General features: G+C 34.7%; 1 protein-coding gene across 3 annotated transcripts in view; it reads left to right on the top strand.

Annotated features, from left to right (window-relative positions):
* The first annotated feature begins 8,084 nt into the window (after positions 1-8,084).
* Positions 8,085-25,482, top strand: part of LOC104901124 (gibberellin 2-beta-dioxygenase 8) — a 31,581-nt gene continuing 14,183 nt past the window's right edge. Inside the window, exons 1-3 of one of the 3 annotated variants that reach the window (XM_048634341.2) lie at positions 8,138-8,228; positions 8,597-8,772; positions 12,187-12,240. In XM_048634341.2, the coding sequence (XP_048490298.1) occupies positions 8,767-8,772; positions 12,187-12,240 (60 nt within the window). In that variant the 5' untranslated portion in view covers positions 8,138-8,228; positions 8,597-8,766. Of the gene's footprint in view, positions 8,229-8,596; positions 8,821-12,186; positions 12,241-25,482 lie in introns of all 3 variants that reach the window. The other 2 variants (XM_048634342.2, XM_010688669.3) reach the window with 2 other exon arrangements.

The following is a 25,482-nucleotide window of genomic DNA, read 5'->3' as shown; positions in this document are numbered from 1 at the left end:
GCATGGTCCCCTGATGATGATGCCAGTGATTACGAAGATTTTGCTTAAAATATTTGACGGGTCTTGCAAGGTGATGCCTTTACAATTGTTCTGAACATTGAACCTCATGTACTCAATGTTGATCTTAATGAGCAACTAAAGGGAACTGGGCAACTAGAGAGAAATGAGCAACTAGAGGGAACTGAGCAGCTAGAGGGCAATGACTAACCAGGTGGCACTGACCAACCACCACAGGGAACATAAGGAACTGATCATCACAAGTGTCGCAGGCTCAGCACTGAGGACAAGTTTCAGGTCCTTTGTTGGCTTCTTAACAGAGCCAAAGAGGGGAAACTCAAATATGGTTCTATCACAGCAGGGGCAACTGAGTTCAACCTGTCAAAGAGATGTGTAAGCAACATTTGGAACACTAACAAGGAAGTTCACAGATGCATTCAGAAAGTTCAGTGTGGCAACCAGATTACATCTCAGTGGAAGGAAGAGGTTCCAGGTAACAAACACAGATATCATACAACTGTCCATGGGACAAAGATCATGCATTAGAGACCTCTAATCTATGTTAGGTGTATCAAAGAGTATAGTACATAGAATGACAAAAAGGGGGTTAATAAGGCCACATACTGATGCTCTTCATCCAGGATTAAAAGATGCCAACAAAGTAACAAGATTGCAATGGATATTGAATTTATTAATTGGAAACACACCACAAACCATGAGAAAATATTATTCAATGTACGATTTGGTAGTCTTATATGAGAAGTGATTTTATTTGACCAACAAAACACAAAGAGTTTATTTAGCACAGAATGAGAAAAGGAAGTATAGGGCAGCAAGTTCAAGCAAATTTATGCCTAAGGTGATGTTCACTGCTTGTGTGGCAAGACCTAGGTATAACAATGCTGGGGAGTGCACTTTTGATAGGAAAATTGGTATATTTCCATTCACATACCAAGAAGCAGCCAAGAGATGCTCGAAAAACAGATGTAAGGGGAGTATGGTCACAAAAATTGTGGAGCCAGTCAATCGAAATAACAAGAGACATGCTAATCAACCAAATAATCCCTGCCATTAAAGCAAAATGGCCACAAGATGAGGGACCAAAAACATTCTTATTCAACAAGACAATGCTAAGCTCACATCACCCAAGATGATCCGCAGTGGCAGCAAGTGTACCAACAAGATGGATTCACTTTTATTTTGTTACAACCTCCTAATAGGCCAGATCTCAATATATTGGATCTTGGATATTTTAGGAGTATATAGTCCTTAGTGCATAAAAAAATGCTATATTATGTGGACAAAATGTTGGAGGCGGTCCATGATGCATTCCATGAACTGGACCCAAAAACACTAAACAATGTGTGGTTGACATTACAATATGTCATGAAGGAAATACTAAAATGTGGTGGTGGGAATGACTATGACCTTCCACATGTCCATAAGAAAAAACTGGAAGCATAGTGGAAGTTAGAAGAACAAGTGAGTGCACCCATGTGAGTTGTTGAAGAAGCATGGGAGAAGATAAGAGGAGGATCATCAACATCTGGGACAGAGGGACAGGAGAGGAGACGGAGTATTAAAACAAGGGAAGAACAAAAGCTCTTCATTTTGCTATTTTTTTGCTTTTTTAACTTTATGTTATTAACATGTTAATTTTGTTAAAGCAAGTTGACAAGTTTATGTTTTGAGTTCATTTATTAAATGAAAAATTATCTTTAGTGAAAGATTTTGCAGCAAGTTTGCAACATGTGAATCTCATGACAAAACAACCAAGAAGGATCCAAAAATTTTGGTGAAGTTAGAAATATGAAGTTCGAAACATGTTCTTCACAAATAAAGTAACAAAAAAAAAAAAAAACGATTGAAAACATAAAGTAAAATGGTTCTCAGAAGTCCCCAAGCATCATTGACACATTTGGCACAAACCATAAACTCCCAAATGCCTCCAAACAGTCAAGATGACTGATGGCAAGTTTGGTGTTTTGGTGTTTTGGTGTTTTGGTGTGTCTAAGCAATGCTAAATGTGTATCGTATTTGGTTTTTCATCATTGAATTTTGCATGTTCAATGTTTTGCTTTTGCTAAAAAACAATGTAAATCACATGATCAAACAACCAAATGCCTCCAAAAGTCATTTATGATTGATGGCAAATTTGGTGTTCAGTTTGTGATATGTTTAAAAAAAGAGGACTGGAATTTGAACACTAGAAGAGTGTCAAGATACTTAGAACATAGAACACCAAATAAAACAACATAGAACACTAAGTAAAACAATAAACATCATGAGATTCAAGATTATTCATAATAAAGCCAGAACAGTGCAAAACTACTTAGATTACTAAACCACATCTTATTATTCATGATTTACCAACTAAAACAACATAGAACACCAAATAAAACAACATAGAACACTAAACAACAAACATCCTCTCAATCACCAAATAGAACAAAAATATCATGATGTTCTAGATTATCCATGATTAAGCCAGAAGAGTGCCAAGATACTTAGAACACTAAACCACATCTTATTATTCATGATTTACCAACTCAAAAAATATAGAACACAAAATAAAACAACATAAGTAGAACATAGAACACTAAACAACAAATATCATCTCAATCACCAAATAAAACAACAAACACAATGATGTTCTAGATTATTCATAATTAATCAGAAGAGTGTAAAACTACTTAGAACACTAAACTACATCTTATTATTCATGATTTACCAACTAAAACAACATAGAACACCAAATAAAACAACATAAGTAGAACATAGAACACTAAACAACAAACATCATCTCAATCACCAATTCAAACAACAAACATCATGATGTTCTAGATTATTCATAATTAAGCCACAAGAGTGCAAAGATACTTAGAACATTAAACCACATCTTATTATTCATGATTTATCAACTAAAACAACATAGAACACCAAATAAAACAACATAAGTAAAACATAAACACTAAACAACAAACATCATTTCAATCACCAAATAAAACAACAAACAGGTCCAAATTATTCATGATTATCATACATATAACACTAAACCATATCTTATTACTCATAATTAAGCCAAAAAGAGTGCCAAGATACTTAGCTAGAAGACTCAGCGTCACTGATTCACCATTAATATTGTTAACACTGACTGTAGGATGATTTGGAGTATATTCATCACCATTATCGTCACTTACATCCTCTTTAGTATTTTTAGATTTCGGAACATCCAAACCTAGGGTTTTTGCTGGTTTATTTTCTTCTGAACCATTATCATGATCCTCAAGAACTTCAATCTTCCCAGATCTAGAAGGAAGGATTTGGCAACAAATTTTTCTAGAATTAGGGCTGAAACTGAGAATACCTTCACAGTCGTTGCCCAATTTACAGTATGGATATTCCGAAGAAGAGTAGGTGTCACTTGGAATATCATCTTTTGAATGTGAAAAACCGAAACTCCTCTTCAAGATCTCAACAAGGGACTGAACAAGGGACTTATGAAAAATTTGAACGGAAAAAAATCCAAACCAAATTGATCTGAATTGTGGACGCTTCCAAGCAAATTCATCCAGAAAAAATCAACAAAACAGTTTTTCAGATCTAAAATCAAGAAAGGGATAGATGCAAAATTTTCGAAGAGAAAGATGCATTATATAGGGAACTTACAGTAAATGAGATGAATTTATTTTGGATCGAAACAATTTCCAAGCATGTTGCAAATTCATTGAACGAAACCTAGATGTGAACACGAGCAGTGAGATGTTAACCGAACATTTTAGGGTTTGTGTATGAACACGGAAAAGAAGAGGGGAAATGTCAGAGATGTAGAGGAGAGAGAAAGTGAACAACAGTTACCAAGTAGTGAGGATTAATGAGAGAGAAAATGGTACATAAACACTTAAAAGATTCCACCATATGTCATTAATAGGGTACATTTCCACATGCTGAACTGAGGACAAAAGTGTAAATAAAAAAAAAGCTAATGAGGGCATTTTAGGTAGAATCGATGACCAAAAGTATAACCAAGCACTATATTTTGGAATACCCGAAAAGAAAATGAAACACTTTATTGTGGGACGGAGGGAGTATATTGTACAACTTCTAATTTGTTTTTTCTTCTTCTAATGGTAGGTTTCTTATTCATAGAGATTTAAGTCTCGAATTTTTTTTATGATTGATCAGAAACGTATCTTGCATATAATCACACAGATTGCATATGCAGATACATGTGTATATTGTTGAATCTCATTAATCACCACATGTGAGTGTCTCACATTGGAGTGAGAAACTAAACTACTTTGTAAGGTTAGGATTTACTCCTCCTATTACCAATTGGTTTTCGGATGGAACCTCCTAGGGCTTATAAGTGGACTAAACTCTCGTCCTCCTTATTGGTTTACCCAGGCCCATTTCATATAATCTGAAAATTAACATGGTATTAGAGCCCGGGTTGTGGGTTTCGTCTATACTGAGCATCTAATCAAGCAACTGGATAAGGGTTTACCTCGATAGGATGTGGAGTTAATACACCTATCACCGATTGGTTTTAGGATGAAACCTCCTTGGGCTTGTAAGTGTGCTAAACTCTCCTCCTCCTTATTGGGTCACCCAAGCCCATTTCATATAATCTGAAAATTAACACATATCCTCCTAATATTTTAATATACTATATGAGAAAAAAATCGAACAGCAGGTAATAGCTTAATAATATTGACATTATCTCTCGTCTTAGAATTTGGAAGTAGGTTAGGTCACCTTTTACAAGAGAATCTTCAATTTTCCTCCTCTTGATAATGGCTTAAGTATCAAAAATAAAATAATTCCTCCGTTTATTTTTACTTGCAACACTTTCTTAAATGGGAAATAATTAATACTTGTAACACTTTCTACTTTTGCTTTTCCTTTCTCTCTATCTCTCTCCAATCACATACGCCCACTCTTTTTTTCCTCTGTACCTTTCTCCTACGCAAATTTTGCATTGGAGTTTATGAAAAAAAGGTGATTTAAGTAAAAAAAAAAAGGGAGAAAGTGTAAAAAAAAAGTAATCAATTAAATAAAAATCCTCCCTTCCCGCAATAATATCATTCTTTGTATCCTGTGCGATGATAAAATATACTTGGTCTTGTATGAAGAAACCTTGGTCTTGTAGCCATTACAAGCCTACAGTAGATTAGAAGAAGATAAACCTTGATCTTGATGTGCATGTGCAGGTAAGCTGTAGGGCCACATATGTGGAAGCATATTGCAAATCTTATTTGTAGTACCTTCTCGGAGGTCTTTACTCTTTAGGTAGAAAACTAGAAATATAATGCTTACATATTTTCTCTCTCATTTGTTATAAAGCAAAGTTTTGTTCTATTTCATATCTCCACTGAGTCTCCTTGATTTTCCCTACACACTTTCTTAATTTAGATTGTTTTGTTTGAAAAAAATGTATAATAATTACATTAATGTCCTTTTATAGGGCACACATACTTCCTCCTTTTTTTCTAAATAACCCGTTTTGACTTTTGATTAATTCATATATGTAGCTTTGACTATCTTTTGTAATTTGTGCTTAAAGAACACGATAGTCATGTGGAATCATATTAGGACTCGTCTCAAACCAAATATTAACTTTTTGTAATTTTTACTTATCATTAATTAAAGATATAAATGTTCAAATTAGTGCATTGACAAGTGTATCAAGAGGAAACGAATCAACTAAATAAAACAAATGAACTATAATATATCTCAAAGTCCCCCCCCCCCCAATCCCCAATCCTCTTTACTGAGAACCGAACCACAATTTATAAGTGGAAGATAAAAGGACTTCTTCATTTTCTCTTAATCTCTATTCTATAAGGAAAGAGTGCGGGAACATCGAAAAAAAATTTATAAAAAAATTGAAAAACGCAAGTGCACTGAGTAACTTATTTCAAAGTCAAATAACTTCTAAAATCGATTATTGACTATAATTTATTTTGTTTTTATAAAAAAACTCTAATTTAATGACACAACTATACAAATATTTGTTATACATATATAACTTTTTGTATTTTACAGTTTTTAATGTCTTCCTATTTTCCATTCTATAATACGTAGCGTGCATATAAGGCTAGTTGATAACATATAAACTCCTAAATCTTACATTATGCTTTATAAATTTGAAAACTTATTATCCGTGAGGAGAAAATATAGGTATCTAACAAAGTTTTTTATGTACAGAAAATAGCGTTTGTGTATACAAAAATAGCGTTTTGTATAAAAGAAATATTTCCTCTGTTTCATATTACTTGTTACGCTTCTCAATTCACTGACTCTAGGCAATTTTTGAAGAAGAGAGAGGTACAAAGTAAAAAGAAAAGGGGTCCATGTGAGAGGAGAGAGATAGAGAGAATTCATTGCCAAAAAAAGTAAGTGTACCAAGTAATATGAAACTTCCCACAATGAAAAGTGTAGCGAGTATTATAAAACCGATGAAATATTGTGCTTGTTACTTTACAAACAAAATAATATATTTTTACACAGAAAAACAATTTTTTTATCCCTCGTGAGGACAAAGGGACTAGTTCACGACACAATAGGATATTGTGTATGTTGGGCCGCATGTTTAGATGATAAAGCACAGCACAGTACTCGTTGTTTCTCCTAGTCTTATCACTTTTTATGTATTTCACTTTTGGAGCTTAAATCTATCGGTCTAGAGATCACAGCACAACCCAAATCACTGAAAAGAGGTTAGATAGAGATTGAATTGGAAAATAGATTTGGTACAAATCACTAGTGCAAGGCCAGCTTCAGACCTAGTTGGATAACTTCACTCATATTCTACTTTTTCCTTTTTCATTCTCTTTCTTTTTCTAAACGTTTGGTAATCTTGGGTATTGTTTGATTAGAATTAAAACAATGGGAATTAAAAATATATACTAGCAAGTTAATAACGAGGAGTCATTTAGTAGGTAAATATAGGAATTTGCACTTTTTCTAAAGTTCTAATTCTAGCAAAATGGAGTAAGTTACTTATCTAACTAGGCCCTCCAGACAATTGTAGCTTTTCAGAATAAGTTTTACTTTTCGTGATCAACCAAACACAATTTCAAACGTCCTATAAAATGCAATTAGATGACAAGAAAACAATTTTCAAAAACGATGACTTCCTACATACAACTAGACAACTACGTAAGATTTATACTATAATTGTAACTAGTGTCGTGCTCGACTTAAATTTTGTTATAAAAACAGAATTACTTTGTTATATATATGTATATAGTTTTTCAGTATAAAAAGTCGGAGAGGAGAATTGGACAAAGATGTAACAGGACTCCTAAAACCTTATCAAGTAATATGGTACAATATCTTGGTTGTTCGAATTTTGCTAATCTATATATAATAAAATTTTTATAAAACTTATATTTCTTAATTATTTAAAAATGGAGAGAAAGAATCATAAGTTAGCTAGCACATGAGTACGATTTGAACTAGAATATGAAATCCTTTGGTTTGACTTTCCATTACCTTAGAGCACTCACTCATGTGCATGTAGATGAAAAACCCGTACATGGAAAATAAAAGAATAAGAATATTCACAATATATTGGTTAAGAAACTGACTATATTGAATTTACCTTATTTTTGCTTATTTCAGATCAAAACAGATCAGATGAAATGTATTTACACCATTTAAAGACCGTCTTTTTTCCTTATAATGCTTATGCTTGTATTCCCTCTCCCTAGGGATCTCTCGCCTCCCTGTCTTTGTCTGTCTCTCGGTCTCTCCTATAATTATAACTACCAAAAAAGGGGGGCAAATTCAACCGAATTATTTATGCCAAAAAAAGGTGAACATATATTTATATAATACTATATACTTCACATGTCTTATATTTATACCTGCATAAGTACGTTTATTTTACCCTATTTAATTTCCCTTAGTACTCGGCTACAAAAAAATGATTGTACATTTCTCTGATGAAGTACTGAGCCGCGTGTTCTTTCTCTTTGTCATAAACCTTCAATCCTTGTTTCTATGGCTTCGAGTCACTTATTTTTATTTATACTACTATATTCACTGTATTTGGTCTCTTTTCTACTAGCTAGTATGAAAATATCTAAAATTTTCCTTCTATATATATCTTACCCTTCTCATATAAAATAACACAATTCCATCACACTTACTTCTCTCCCCTCTGTCCCTCACATAATTCTCTTTTCTTATGCTCAACTCCTCCTTAGCTTCTACCTCTACATGTAAGTTTTTGGTGTTTTAATTTAGCCTTACCTTTCATCTGATCTACTTCTTTCTCCATTCTCCCATTTTGTTCTGTTTATTGTTAAGGTGTAGGCGTGTAGCTTAGTCCTGCCTATTTAGCATCCGCCTTCTCCTTAATTTCAGATCAGTTCCTTCTTCTACTGTGTTTCTTGTGTTGGTACTGTGTAGCTTAGTACTAATCCTATATTTACAAATATATTATATAAGTATGCCCTATATTACCTAATTTTTATCTTGTCTTTGAGTAAATGATTTATTCATTTAAACCACCTTAATTCTCCTCCCTTTATTTGCTTTTATGAAAAATGAAGGCAAGTTTTTTGGTTTTCTTTTTTTCTACTGCAAGGATTTTCCCACCGCCCTTGGCAAATGGACTAATCTCTTCTTAGAGTTTGCATGGGTACCTCAAAGAATAGCATCTCTCTGAACTGGAATATATTCCATATCTAAAACTCTAACTCGAGACTGTAATTAAGGAGCGAGATGCCCTACGCTAACTAACACCAATTGGTAAAAATGAAGGCAAGTGAAAGAGCATAAGATCAATTTCCTTTCATATGTGATTATGAGGTGCGTTGGTACAGAAAAAGGAGGGGATTTTTTATTTATTTATTTATTAATATTAACATTTGGATGCGTCATGAAGTACGTACCTATTCTTGTATGGTTCTTGATCTCTCTTCTCTCTGTTGGATGAGTATCTTTTCCTGGAAATTTCATGCATACAATCACATTGGAGTAGTAATCTTAGATTTGGATAATTATTGTCCTCGTTTGAGTTTTTACTGAAAGAAGTTTTTGATTGATAACGTGAAATCGTGGTTTCGTATATTTATTATCGGTAAAATATCAGAAATTTTTTGTACATTTAGACTGTACTAGCCCAGGTCCTCGTGGAATCATGTTTTGATTAATCAAAACCTACTATTGATAAGGATAAAGAATGATGCAAGTATGCAACTGCTGATCTGTTATAATTCCCATCTTTCTGAAAAATTTTCCTATTTTTTTTGTGAGTTTCTCTTACTTTTTTTTTTTTTTTTTTGAGGGGTTTTTTGTTTTACTTTAATTTATAGAAAAAGTTATATGCAACCCTAAGGGCTACACATAAGAGGCTTAAAAGGGAAAGTTTTTTGAAAAATAAAGCATTGATTACATCGGTTTATGTATGATTATCATAAATATTAAAATTTATACTATTTTAAAAAATATATGTAATGCTTATATATAACCCTAAGTATTGCATATAGCATTATCCTTAATTTATTTGAATTTACTCTTAGTTTTTTTTGGCTTCTGCCCTCTATTATTATCCCACCAAACGAGTCCACTTAAACCATTAACAACATCCATGTTTTTAACCGGTCTTTTCATTTAAATTTGAAATGTAAACAAAAAGTATCTATTTTATTTTATTGATCGATTGACTACTTCTTTTTCCTTGATTCATGTTGTTGTAGTAATAGTGACAATCTTTACAAAATGAAAATATATTCATTATATACTGCATAATTAGGGTTACAAATATTCAATAATCTATGAATGGTAGATCATATTTGAAGTTGTTTTGTTAGAGGAATATGCCTCGAACTTCGGATACAAATAGGATTTCGTGAGTTGATGTAAGCTAGAGTTTTTTATCTTGAAAGGCGAGCTAGAGTTTAGTTAAGTAATTTTTACTTGCCATAGTATAATTTTGTATTTCGAAAGAGAGAGATTATTCTTGAGTAGACGTAAGTTGTCATAGTTGTCGTGATGAAATTGACTATATTCTAAAACTTCCTTAATTTATTACCGAAAGTAGTTAATAAAGATATTATCTATGATCCCTATAATTCAAGCTATAGTTTTTACTTATTTCAAATCTAATCAGATCAGATCAGAAAAAATAAGTTCAGATTAGATTAGATTAGATTAGATTAGATTAGATTAGATCAGATCAGATCAGATCAGATCAGTTCAAATCATGCTTATGTTTAAAAATTGTTATTACTATTAAATATCTTTCATTACATATTAGTAAAAATTATAATAATTGAATATTAATAAAGTACTTATTGAGGCGAATTAAATAAGACCTCACATGACTATATTTTTTCTTATATATTGAAAAAAATCTAAAAGATAAGATCTTGTAAATCAGATCAGATTAGATCATAAAAAATAAGATCAGATCAGATTAGATAAGTTCAGATCAGAAATTTTCGGGTGAACTAAACATAGCCTAATTCATGTATAAAATAACTTTTATGCATTTTGTTATATACTTTTTCTTCCTCCGTTTCATATTACTTGCTACATTTTTCGATTCATAGGTTCCGAGGCAATTTTTAGAGAAAAGAGAGGTGGATAGTAAAAATAAAAGGGATCCATGTGAGAGGAGAGAGATAGAGAGAGTTTATTGCCCAAAAAAGAAGTGTAGTAAGTAAATGTGAAACTTCCCACAATGGAGAAAGTGTAACAAGTAGTACGAAACGGAGGAATGTTACACTTTAAAAAACACATTTTTGTAAGTAATTTTTTAAAGAGGAGAGAAATAGATAGAAAGAAAAAAGGAGACTATGTGATATAAGTAAGATTATTGCCTAAAAGTGTAACATCTACTTTATTATATATATTAAGAAAGTGTAACATAACAAAGAAAGTATGTTTTTAAAAATTGAAACTTTATAAAAACAAAAATTTTCTTCAACATAATTAGCTTTTATCCTTTTTTCTACTCACTTTTACTGTATATTTTGTTTAAACTAAGGGTCTGTTCTCCTCAACTTATTTTCAGTTCAATTCGGTTCAGTTCAGTTCAGATAAGTTCAGTTCAGTTCAGCTCAACTCTTGACAATACTTTTACACTCACATATCACTATTCATTTCAGTTCAATTCAGTTCAGTTCAGTTCAGTTTAATTCAGTTCAGTTCAGTTCAGCTATTTTATGCCGAAAAGAGCAGATCCTAATACAAAGCGCATTTATATTGTTGGCTGTACTTTAGTGACGTTCTTGACCAGTAAATTTAAAAATTCTTTGTATGATTGTTACTTCATGGATTTTGTAGTGTTATAAAACTAATATATGGAAACAAATTATCAAACATAACATAGTCAATATTGATTGAGGTCAAATTAAGGATAGATCTCTTGGCCTAGTGGTTAAGATTGAGGTGCTGTGAACAATAGATTATAGGTTCGAATCCCGCTCCCCTTCTTTGTACTTTGTACTACCTTCGTGGCTCATATGGATCAAAAAAAAAATTAATTGAGGTCACTGTTGGAGCCCAATTGTTGGAGCTTCCACCTCCCAACCTCATGGTCGAGTGTTCAATTCTCATCAATCCTAATTTGGAGAGTTTGTATAAATATTTGCTTTTGAGCATAAATTTTCAATTTTTAATCTCTGAAAATTTCTTTATGGGTTGGGACCCTTCTTACCTCAATTTATAAAGGCTGACCCTACTTGGACTAGTTAACGGCTGAATAAATATATAAAAAAAAACTCAATAATGATCAAATATTTACATTATTTAGATTTGTTTGGTTAGGGCAGATATTATTTCAAATCATGGGAAATGATACATGTTGTTTGGTTGATCATGGGAAAAAAAAAAACTTATCATGAGAAATTCTACTTATATATTTAAGGAGACGTAGGTAAGTCACTTTCTCCATTTCATGGGAAGTAAAACTTTTTAAGTAAATATTTTTGTCAACCAAACAACTCCATCTTATCTTACTTCCTACATGTTTTTACTTCCTTTATTTTTATATCAACCAAAAACCCCTAATCTAACTTCAAATCCAAACAGTAACGTATACGTGTGGCTGTGTGATGAAGTTTTGGGTCTTATGTGCGGGAACGTCTAGTCTTTGCTATTAGTAGCCTTAACCCTTTGGTAATCACTTGTCTTATATTGGTTTCTTTTGCTTTCTTTTTAAATATTTAGAATCCGATGGCGTCTGCTAAATTAGTGGAGCATTTCATGGAAGATCGTAGGCAGGTAAGTACGCTTGCTTGAATATTCTAATTACTGTACTTTTTCACTTGCTCATCTTTATTTATGATAGGAAATAAGTCTTGTTAATCTTGGTAGTATGAATTATGCACCATTCTGGCATTCTCGATCCATACTCTCCTGCTTCTTTATCATTAATAATGAAACGAGATTTAATTCTCTGCTGTGTAGGATTGAATGTTAATTCATATTAACGTGGCATACTTACATGTGTTATTATTTGGGAAGATTATGCTTCAAGCCTTCAACATTCCCCTTCATATATGAGGTCCCATAGTTAAATTTGGTTGCGATATTCCATGGGGATACTCCCCTTGTATTTTTTTCTTTCGATGTGATAAAGTTTGTCATTCTTATTATCATTATTTTTACGGTTTTTTCACCATATATCCCTGACAAATTTTTTTTTGCACCATATACCCTTTCGACTTTTGAAATTCACCATATACCCCTCACTTTTGAAAAAATACATCCACTTACCCTTAATGACTAACGGCATTAAACTCCGTTAGTCATTAACCCCTAATCACCCTCTAATCCTACTTAACTAACCTAAATCTAACCCTAAACCTAACCCTAACCCTAATACTCTATCCCTAATACCCTAACCCTAACCCCATCCACCACTCACACCCCCACCCCACCCCCACCCCCACCACTGCAGTCCCCCTCCCCACGACCCCTGAAGCCCCCCCTCCGCCACCCGCAGCGCCGCGCCATCCCCCCTCCGCCGCCCACAACTTCGCAACCCCCTCTACCTTCCGACACCCTGCAGCAGTCCCACTCCCACCCCCCACTGCAGACCCCCCCCCCCTCGCAAATTTGCTTTTGGGCTGAAATCTGGTTTTTATCAGGGATGGTGCGACGTTTTTCAGGGAGGTACGATGATGGTGCGAGGTTTTCGGGGTGGTGCGAGAATTTTTAGGGGAGGTGCCAGGATTTTTAAGGGAGGTGCGAGGATTTTTAGGGGAGGTGCGAGGGTTTTAGGAGTGGTGCGATAATTTTAGGGGTGCTGCGAGGGTGATGCGGGGGTTGTGCAATGGTTTCAGACCAGAAAAATTCGGTGGGGTGGGGTTGGTGTGAAAATCCGGTCAGGGTCGGGGTAGGGGTCAGGTGCGAAAATCCGGTGTGGGGTGGGGTTGGTGCGAAAATCCGATCAGGGTGGGGGTAGGGTCAGGTGCGAAAATCCGGTGTGGGGTGGGGTTGGTGCGAAAATCCGATAATCCGGTGGGGTGAGGGTGGGGGTCAGGGGAGTGGAGGGGGGTTGTTGGGGAGTGGGGAGGGGGAGTGGGGAGTGCGGAGGGGGGGTGGTGAGAGGGTGATGTGGCAGTGTGGGTAAGGGGTGGGGTGATGTGGCAGTGGGGGTTAGGGTTAGGGTTTAATTTAGGTTAGTTAATCAGGGTTAGAGGGGATTAGGGGTTAATGACTAACGGAAGTCTAACACCGTTAGTCAAAAGGGTAAGTTGATGTATTTTTCGAAATGTGAGGGGTATATGATGAATTTGGAAAGTTGAAAGGATATACGGTGCAAAAAAAAATTGTCAGGGGTATATGGTGAAAAAAACCGTTATTTTTATCACTTTCACATTACAAAATTTTATCATAAACCTTTAGAAAGGCATTTTATAAAAATAAAAAAAACTATTTGATATGATACTATTTCCTCTCTTTTTGAAATTAGAATAATTAATTTATTCAAAGTCATACGATATCTACAATAAAAGTCAAAACTAACAAACACATATAAAAGTGAAATAAATACAATTTCAATATGACAAAATCACGATCATTGAGGAGATCTAATACTTCTAAATAGCCTTGTTATTCACACCGTTGTCTGATGCACCCTTCTACAGGGAAGTTTGTCGATCTTTTATAACTTTAAAGTAGATTTGGTTTTAATTCAATACTCTTTCTTCCCTTAATTCTAATTAGTTTATTATTCTCGAGTTGTTTTGCCAAATTTGTTAATGTAGCACTAGATACTTTTATTAATTAATAAATTGTGGTGCTATCAAAACTAGGGATGTTCATTGGTTGTTAACCATCCCGAAACAATATTTCGGTTCGATAACCGTAAGTTTCAGTTCGCTTTTTTTGCGAACCATAATCGTTTAAACCGGTTACTGCTGGAGCGGTTAAACGTTTTTTCGATACGATTTTTCGGTTAACTATTAACCGTTATTTAAGTTATACTATTATGTTTTACTTATTGTACTTTATATTTTCATTTTTTTGTGCATATATTTTAATATTATATATACTCTAATATAACTTTTTTTTATAAAGTTTATAATAAATCCATTGAAAAATATAACTAACACTACTAATTCACTTCATTTCCTAATTATATTGTTTATATTAGTACTAGAGTTTTCAAGTAATTACATACTTACTATTATTATTGTAACTTATCAACAAATATTAGAATTAATGTAATTATTTTAAAATATTTTGCAACAATTAAATAGAGAAAAAAAATTCGGTATTTTGGCTAATTAATCGTTCACTCGAAAATTATAACTGTAACCGTACTGTTTCACCGTTAAATTTATCGGTTCTGTAACCGTTCTGTTGAAATTTTTAATCGTTACGATAACCACCCATTTATACCGTTTTTCGGTATTTCGGTGCGATTTTTCGATTTTGATTTTTCATAAACACCCCTACCCAAAACCAGTCAAAATTGTGGCGTTCCCAAAACTTATCCAAAAAAAAAAGCCAAATCTATATATGATAATGAGTCTCAATTTTTCTTAATTTATAAGAACAAATATAGTCATGTGGCCATTTGCATCTTGCCATTCATTTGGATCTTGATGCAAATCCTCTTGCCATTCATTTTCTCTGGGTATTTGCGTCGGACATTGATTATAATTCAATGCAAATCGTCTGATCCTGACCATTTTTGTCAGTTCTTCATGCATTCGATGCAAATTATCATTTTTTTTACTAGTGAAGGATCTTGTTTGATTATTCTCGATTAGTTCTTTATTAATATTCAATCAATATAATTTTGCTACTATGCAATGAAAGATATTTAAATTCAAGGAGTTGTATTGGGAGACGCTCAAAGGAAAGTGAGAAGGATTAAAAAATAGAGGGAGTATGTCTCAAGCTGAATTCTAAGAGTATATTATATTTTTTTCAATTGTACGGTTAAAATTATGGTCATTTTACATAATATGATAATCTCCTATTTTTTATTGAATTCCAAACCCCATTTTTTTTTAATCCAAAACTCAATTTATTTGTTCTTCATTATGAAATTATATATATATTTTTTTTGCTAAGTGAATCGTATATATATCAAAAACAAACACCATTACAACCTACCAACCAAAATAACTAGACTGAAGGGCAAACCAACTAGGTTGGACTCCCCCATATATCAAGCCCAGATCACCATCTAATTACAAACATAAAGCACTCTTTGTCTTAACCATTCTCTATCCACTTTCAACACCTTTTTTGGTAAGATTCCATAAACTCTATCAATAACATCTCTTTGGATTCTATTCACAGTAATATCTACATTGTGTACTTTGCTATCCCAGTACACTTCATTTCTTATTCCCCATATGTGATAGACCATTGAGGCCACTGCTGCCGCAATCACATTCTTCTGAAACATACTCTTCTTGCATCTTCCAATCCAGTTCACCAGACTAGGAACACTCCTCTGGGTTGCATTTACCTCCAGCCAGTTCTTAATTTTCACCAGAATCCTCTCACTATAGCAGCATGTGAATAGCAAATGTTCTTGGGTTTCGTCATCTGCCCCACATATGAGACATCTCGGGTTGTTACTTACACCATACCTATACAGCATTGTTGTGGTTTGTAGTCTATGTTTCAGCACCAGCCACATCAAGAATATGTGCTTTGGGATCGCAAGCCTATTCCAAGCATACTTGTCCTAATACACTCTTTCTTGGACACCCATCAGCCTTGTGTAGATGTCCCTAACTGAGTAGTGATGCATTTGTTTTAAATCATTTTCATCAATGATCCATTTCAGTTGTTCTTTAACTTCACATATTTTCCTCCAATACCAGCTACTTCCTCCAGGAGGTATGTAACTCCACCAATCCCAAAGTCATCACATAAACATAGGTTATATGAATTTCTTTAATTCATTACTCAACCACCTGATGCGAAGATCGCAACCGAAACTTGCAATCCTTAAAGAAGAAGATATAAAACACGACAGTTTTAGGTTCTAACTGAACCTGAGAACAGGGATCTTGCTAGGGATAAACACTTCTGGTCTTCAGCAGCACATAGATATCTAAAGTTCAACCTATCCAATCATGGTAAACTTTAGGATGAACTACACTATTGATCTGATTTCCTAGATCAGTCCTTGTTATACATATTTATGGTAAATCCTTAATTTGTTAACTCATCCTCTTTTTATCCCCGTTGTCAAAAGTGTGAACTTTAAATGCTAAAGGATGTTGCAAAATATAAAGAGTCCTTCTTTTTGGTGCTTTAATAACCTTCAATTGAAGAACTGAAAACTAGAATTTTTTAGTTAAAGTGACTACAATAGTACAGAATGGACCATTTGCGTCGGATGCGAGGTGCCCATTTGCGTTGGACATGGGTCCGACGGCACAGGTCTCGTCGCATATGAGAGAGACATGATCTGTGTCGGACATGGACACGACGCAGATTAGAGTCATTTGCATTGCACATTGCCAGCATGCAACGCAAATGATGATATATGAAAAAAAAACAGTACCAAAGCAAAAAAAAAAAAAAAATCTCCCAATAATTTACACCAAACTTAATTTGCAGACAAAAGATTACAACATATGACATTCGAAATGATCTAAAAAGGAATAAAAAAAGAGACAAGTGAAATAATGAAATCAAGAGACGAAAAAATCAAAACAAATATCAAAAATGAAATATTCAGATCTAACATACAACAAAAAACGAAATTAAAAAACTGAACCTAAAAATAAATCAGATCTAACAGACAAGAATGAAATTGCACTAAATATTTTTTAAAAAAAACAACACAAATCGCCAAAATCAGATCGAACTTTGTTCTCGTTCTTCTTCAAATCTCGTTCTTGTTTCCGATGATATGTAGAAAAGGTAAATAAATGATAGAAATAACATAAGCAAAATGTAGAGAATGAAGAGCAAAGACGAGGCAGGAAAAGATAGGTTTAATTTTGTAAATATCAAAAATAAACATAAATATGGCAAAACAAAGAAATTCAGAACAAAATGTGAAGTAAAAATACATGAAAATCGAGAAATCTAAGCACGAAATTTAGAGCTCGTCGTTTAGGTTCGTTTCTCTCTCTCCTCTTTGTGTGCGTGCTCGTCGGAAATGAAGAAGAACTCGTCGAAATTTGTATGCCGGATATTTGAAAACACAAAATTCAGAAGATGAATACTTTCGTTGTTGAGATTCGAAAGAGAGATGAAGGTAGGTGACAGAGAGATGAAGGTAAGGTAGGTGACAGAGAAATGAGGTGAGTTAGGGTTTGGGGAAAATGCTTTTGTTGTTTGAAGCGGCGATTGGAAGAGGTGAGTGAGGGTTTGGGGAAAATGCGGGGAGTGGGAGTTTAAAAATCCTGGGCATCTGCGTCGCACGTGGGCTTCATGCGACGCGCATAGCTTCTATTATGTGCGTCACATTTTTTGGCACATCCGACATATATAGTTGTCTTACGTCGCAAGCTAGTTAAATACGACACACATATGTGGTCTTTTGCGTCAATTCTCTGTTGCATGCGACGCAAATGAGCCTTCTGCGACGTTTCTCCTGTTATGCGTAAGGATGGTAGTGGGGAGGGTCAAGTAGGAGACCCGCCTCATCCCCGCCCAAGTGGGGAGGGGATGGGTCTAGGTTTGGCGAAGATGGGGCGGGGATGGGGATTAAACTCCTACCCACAATGGGTGGTGGAGCGGGAATGGATTTTATGTAGTCCCCACCCCATCCCCATCGTCGCCGCCCCATCCCCGCTCTCCCCGCCCCACCCCCGCCTGCCTCACATATATATGATTAAAATTTTATTTATATACTTATATTATTAATAATTTTATCTTGCAAAATATAAAGATGTGGGTATGACGCAGGTACGAAGTGGGTGTGGATACCCATGCGGGTGGTGGGGGTGGGGATGAAGTGGGTACGACGTGGGTATAAAGCGGGTGCGGGTGGTGGAGCGAGGATGAGTATAAATACGGACATGGTGTGGCGGGGATATGTCTGGAATTTTCCCCCGCAATGGTGGGGCGGGGATGGGGATTGAAATTTTATGCGGGTGCGGATGTGGAGGTATCATCCTCCACACTCGCCCCGCCCAATTGTCATCCCTAGTTGTGCGACGCAGATGGTGAGACGCAAATTGTCGTTTTTCTACTAGTGCTAGAAGAAAGTCGAGTATAATATATTTTAAAAATTATTCCATAAAATAAGAGAGAGTATAAGGATTAAGGGCTTGTTCTCTTTGGCATAAAATTGCTGAACTGAATTGAATTGAACTGAACTGAACTGAACTGAATTGAATTGAATTGAATTGAATTATACTGAACTGAATTGAACCGAACTGAATTGAACTGAAATGAATAATGATATGTGAGAGTAAGGGTCTGTTCTACCCAGCTTATTTTCAGTTCAGATCAATTCAGTTCAGCTCTTGACAATACTTTTACTCTCACATATCACTATTCATTTCAGTTCAATTTCATCCGTTCAGTTCAATTCATTTCAATTCAATTAAGTTAAGTTAAGTTAAATTAAGTTAAGTTAAGTTCAGTTCAATTCAGCTGTTTTATGCAGAAGAAAATAGGCCATAAGCTAAAGCAATAGTAAGAGTGTAGCACTATTTGGCTTGATCTAGTTAGCTAGAATTTGTGTCTCGCCACTCTTATCCAATTAAGAATTAACTAAATATTAGCCAAAAATAGTTTTGCCTAAAACTATGACAAATATTAGCGATATTATCTTTAATCCATGATGTGGAAAACATACGCACTAGATACAAACTGCAGAAGGAACCACCCTGACAAGCATGTTTCACTCTAAGCAGCCAAAAATCTAAGCAGATATGTGATGCATATGTATGCTGGAGATGATGTACTAAAATGACTAAACACTGGCAGTGTCAATGTCATATTCTGCGGCTCCTCACTCAATGGAAAATTCTAGTATAAACAGAAGATAACTGGCTCATCAGATCCCAAACAGATCTTCCAGGGCCATGCTGCCATGCATATAAATATACTACTTCCTCCACTAGTCCAAAAATTTGTTACACTTTGGTCCACATCTTTCGATTTAATCCTTTTTTTCAAAAAATTAATAAAAATACCGTAATTGATATGAAAGTATATTTATATTAATTTTAACAATTTGACTTTTATATATATATATATATATATATATATATAATATATATAATATATATATATATATATATATATATATATAAATATAACATCGATGTGCTCCATCATTCATTTGAAGTTGATCTATTGAAATTTTATAATTTTTGAGACATGCATTTTATCATTAACAGTGCATATGACATATGATTATTATAGCTCTATTTCTTTAAAAATTTATTCCATAATAAGTCTACCAACCCTACAACTTAATATTTTATACACATACTACTATCATTACTTTTTTGTTTTTTCCATTAAGTATTGTATGTTCACGTATTTAATTTTTGGTTGTGTATAGTTCATGAAAGGAAAAAAAATGTGGGACTAACAAATGCAATTGTGAGAAATTGCCCATGATCATTTTTAGTATAGGCAATGTAAAGGGACAAATCAAAAAGAAAAATGTGAACAAACTTAAAGAGATGGAGGAGAGAATATTAAACAATTCAGAAAACGTGATATTAGTTTAAAAATTGTTTATTTGTCTATGGGCTGACTGTTGAGGAGGACATAGTGTGCAAACTGTAACTATAATTAGTCCAATTTTTTCTTTATTGAATTTTTTTTAAAAAAATTCACCGATTTGGCGATAGTTAAAGCAGTCCTTCAATTTGTATACTTAATAAAAAATTTCCTCTTTTCTTACATGTGCGATAATTCACATGTAGTGATGTAGATTCCTTGCAACAAGAGAACCGAGGGAGTATACATGTCTATAAATGTAATCAAACATGTACCGTACGTGTCATGGATGAATATAATACATGTCTATACTGTCATAGTCGTGCTGATAAAACAATATGCCTTTGCTATATTACTGAAACAAACTTGGAAGTTGCATTTTCTTTTTTCCTCGTCTTTTAGATATTCTTTCGAACCTTTGTCCCCATTCTTGTATAAAATAAGAATTTTTTATCTTCGGCATAAAACACCTGAACTGAACTGAATTGATCTAATCTGATCTGAACTGAACTGAATTGAACTGAACTGAACTAAACTGAATAGTGATATGTGAGAGTAAAAGTATTGTCAAGAGTTGAACTGAACAGAACTGAACTGGTCTGAACTGAACTGATCGGAACTGAATTGAACTGAATTGAACTGAAAATAAGATGGGGAGAACAGACCCTAAATATGAAAAAAAAAACACGCTGATTATTAGAAGTTGGAATAAGATTCACATTTTCCGCTTTAAAACTTCCAAAGTGCGTCCCTATTAACTCATACTTCCTCCGTTTCTTAATAAGTGCAACATAGAGAAAGTGGGGGAATACCAAGGAATGTAGAGAGAGAAAGTTGGGACCACAATAAAGTAGAGTAATTCAAGTGATGAAACAAAAAAGTTGTGGTACCATCTTGCTTTTTGGTGGCATATTTGTAATAATATTGAACTTTTTTTACCATTTTGAACTTGGTTGCACTTATTGTGACTATTCCAAATAAGAGAATTTTTTTTTTTTTTGATAAGTAAGCAAGTATTTCATTAATCATCAACATCATACAACCAAGCCAGGACTCATAGGGAGACAAACCAACTAGGTTGGACCCCCTCCCTAAGAGCAGGCTCAAACTAATACAACCATATTCAAACTAAAACATCTTATAGAGAAGAAAACAACTCTAGCTCATTCCTCCTTACATTCTTTGGCATCACTGCCATTATCCTCATTCTTACAACTTGTTTCAAACTCTTAACTGTAAACTGAATTACTGTACCAAATGAAGTAAACCAAAGCAGCAATACTTGCATAGTATACCTGCTTCCTGAACTTAGCACATCTTCTGTGCATACACCAGTGTACAAGTTGTTGCAGTGTGTTAACTGTGTTTTTGATGCTGAGCCATTGCTTTATTTCACCTAAACACTCCTCACTGTAATGGCATCTGAAAACAAATGTTCATGGTCTTCTATACCATTAAAACATATCAAACATGTAGCCATATTACTTATACCACACTAAGCCAGCCTGGCTGTAGTATTCAGCTTGGCTTGAATTGCAAGCCAACATATAAAATTATGCTTGGGCATATTAAGTCTACTCCAGACAAATCTATCCCATTGAACCACTGATCTCACTCCAGTAATCTTCTCATATAGTGCTTTCACTGAATATTTCACCATGGCACCTAGTTCAGCTTGACTATAATGTTGCTTCAACTGATCCATAGTTGAGCAATTCTTTTTCCAATGCCAGCTTGAATTAATGCTGGGCTGGTAACTCCACCATTCTTCATTCCTCAAATATACTGAATGGATCCATTTGATCCAGATATTGTCCTGCTTTGAAGCCACTGCCCAGACATACTTACTAGAGATGGCAGTGGGTAATGGACCCTAACCGGATCCGTGGATCTAGATCCATTTTTGACGGATCTGGATCTTCAAATTTTGGACCTTATGGATCCGGGTAGGATCTGGATCTTCCTTGAAAAAACGGATCTGGACCGGGTCCTAAATTATTACCCAGATCCAGATCCGTTTACCCGTTTTTATAATATTATTATAATTTAATATTATATTTTGATAATATTATAATATTAGTTATTACATGTAAAACGAATTTTCGCTTGAATTTCGGATTATTGTTCTAATTAATGTGTGATTTTTGTGCGAATTTACCGGATAATGAAGTTCGAAATTTGGGTTGATAACTAATCTACAATTTGATAATTGAATAGTTGTAAGCAATGGTTATTTTTCAAAAATTAAATGTATTTGGTTTATATTAGATGACTTTATTATTTAAAATATTTAATTATTGTGAAAATTAGGTTAGTTTGAAGACAATAAACAAGGATCCGTTTTGGATCCGTTTAGGACCCGGATCCATAGGATCCATACGGATCTGGATCTGGATCCTCATTCTTATTACCCAGTGGATCAGGGTAGGATATGGATCCTTGTCTAAAAAACGGATCTGATCCTACCCATTGCCATCTCTAATACTTACCCATATTTGCCACATTCCACATTCGAACATTTCTAATCCTAAGACCCCCTTGGTGTTTACTGGAACACAAATACTCCCATGCAATGTTGCCTGGTCTGTTACTAAATGCTTGACCATTCCACAAAAAAGCTCTGCAAATCTTATTTACTTCCATCAGCACCTTCTTAGGCAATATATAGACCTCGGACCAGTACATGTGGATATTAACAAGCACACTATTAATGAGCTAAGCTCTAGCAGTGAAAGACAAGTGTCTAGAGGTCCAGACTTTAATTCTTGCAATAATCTTATCCACCAATATTTCACAATGAGCCTGAGTTATTCTCCTGGAGCATATAGGAACACCCAAATATTTAAAAGGTAATGTGCTTTGTGTAAAACCAGAAACTTGCACCAACCTTTGTACATCATACTCCTGCATACCATAAGAATATATAGATGATTTCTGCTTGTTTGCTTGCAAGCCTGAGGTGTTGGAGAAAAGCTTGAATGCCTGCATCATGAGGTATATGGTTGCAACTTCACCTTTACAGCAGAGAATGAGATCATCTGCAAAGCACATATGAGTGAGCTTTATGCCTCTTGCATCTTGGGTGATAGTGGAATTGAGGAAGCTCACTCACTTTGCTTAATATCCGAGAGAAATACTCCATACAAATCACAAGCAAGAGAGGGGAGATAGGATCTCCTTGTCTCAAACCTCTTTGTGATTTGGAAAAACCATGCATTGTCCCGTTAATCATTAATGAGAACATAGGAGTAGTGACACACTCCATGATTAACTCCACTAGATGTATAGGAAATTCTAAAGCTTCAAGCATTTCCTTGAGAAATCTCCAATCTACAATATCATATGCCTTTTGGAGGTCCAATTTCATCATGCAACTGGGTTGTACTGACTTCCTCCCATAATGTCTAACTAAGTCTTGGACCACCATAACATTGTGTACTATATTCCTCCCTTGTACAAATCCTCCTTGATTCTCATGAATCAAATCAGGGAGTATTTGACCAATTCTGTTGCTAAGCACTTTGGTTATGCACTTATATAATGTATTGCAACAAGAAATTGGACGAAATTCACTCACATTCTTATGACACTTAGTCTTAGGAATGAGAGTGACAATTGTATGATTTAACTCTTTTAACAATTTGCCACTTTGTAGTACATCTTGCACAGCAGTCACAACATCATCCCCAAAGATATCCCAGCTATCCTTGTAAAAAGCAGAACCAAAACCATCTGGCCTAGGTGCCTTAGTGCCAGGAATAGAAAAAGAGAGCTTTCCTAATTTCATCTCTGGTGTATGGAGTATTTAATATCTCTCTGTGATGTTCATTGATTACAGGACCCTCTTGAACAATTTGCTTAACTGTCTGAGTTCTGTGAGGATATACAGTCCCCAGCAGCTCCTTATAAAAAGCAAGGAAAGCATTAGGAACCTCCTCAGGTTTATCTATCCACACACCATGTGCATCAAATATGCTATAAACCTGATTCTGACTTATCCTGATACTTTGATGCATAACAGATGTGTTTTCATCTCCAGCTCTAATCCACTCAGCTTTGGCTTTTTTCCTCAGATAAGCAACATATATACCATGCTTAACATGATACTTATGAACATCATCAATTTCAGCATCAGCTAATCCGACATCTCCTGGATTATTGTGCATTTGAGTTTGGATATCAATCATCTCCTTGTAAGCTTTCACCTCTGCAGTGTGCACATCATTGAACCCTTCTTTATTCAGCTCTTTCAAAGCAACCTTGATTTTCTTCAACTTCTGACAAATGATGAACATTTTTGTCCCCCTAATTTCCTCCCTCCATAGACCCTCAATTATGTCATTATACTGTGGGGATGTTTTCCACATAGTATAATATTTAAAAGGTTTTTTCCCTAAAATAGGCCTAGGATATACAGTGATCACACCAGGTGAATGATCAAACTCTCCTTCTTGCAGAAAACAAGTTTCAGCATACTGATATTCTCCTTGACAAGCATCATTTATCATCACTCTATCCAATTTCGAATATAATCTATCCTTCCCTTTTTGCTTATTATTCCAAGTATACAGGTTCCCTGTACTCTTCATATCATGCAGTTGACAATCTTGCATACATTCAATAATATCAACCATCTCAGCTTGTCTTGCAATGGCTCCTATATGCTCATCATGATCCATCACACAATTGAGATCACCACAAATAAGCCATGGATCATTAGTAGATAATGCTCTCAAATCTGCCCAAAGCTTCTTCCTACCAGCACTATCATTAAAAGCATATATGAATGAACAATAAAGCCCACACATCCCACAACTGGTTCAACATAGCAAAGCATAAATTGACTAGATGCAGCTATTATGTTAACATGAAAACAGCTTAGATTCCAAGCAATAAGTATTCTACCTCTTTTATGATAGCTACTATTAGAATAAAAACACCAATTAGGAAATATTCTTATGTAAAGATCACCTAGTTTAGTAATCTTTACCTTATGCTCCAAGAGTTCCACTAGCCCTACTGCATGTCTGAGCATAACAACCTTCACCTCATTCTGTTTCTTGGCTGTATTGAGACCCCTGACATTCCAGGCCATTATTCTATCCATTAGACAGGAGAGAGTCCCCATCCTCCTTACCTTCATCACCTATTTCCTTCCTTTGCTGCCCCTGCAGTGAGCTCTCCCCTTTCTCATGATTATCTACATCTAGCACATGAAAACCATTTGCTGTGTGTGTGACCTAAGTAGGAGACACTCTGACCCTGATAGGCTTCAGGGCACGCTGAAAACCCTCCTGACCCACCTCAGTATCAACAGGTTTAGCTTTATCACTACACTGTGCTTCATTT

The sequence above is a fragment of the Beta vulgaris genome, chromosome 8 (genome assembly GCF_026745355.1).
Source record: "Beta vulgaris subsp. vulgaris cultivar EL10 chromosome 8, EL10.2, whole genome shotgun sequence".
Classification (NCBI taxonomy): Eukaryota; Viridiplantae; Streptophyta; class Magnoliopsida; order Caryophyllales; family Amaranthaceae; genus Beta; species Beta vulgaris.
Note: the sequence above shows the minus strand (reverse complement) of the source record. Positions and strands in the feature narration are given on the sequence as shown.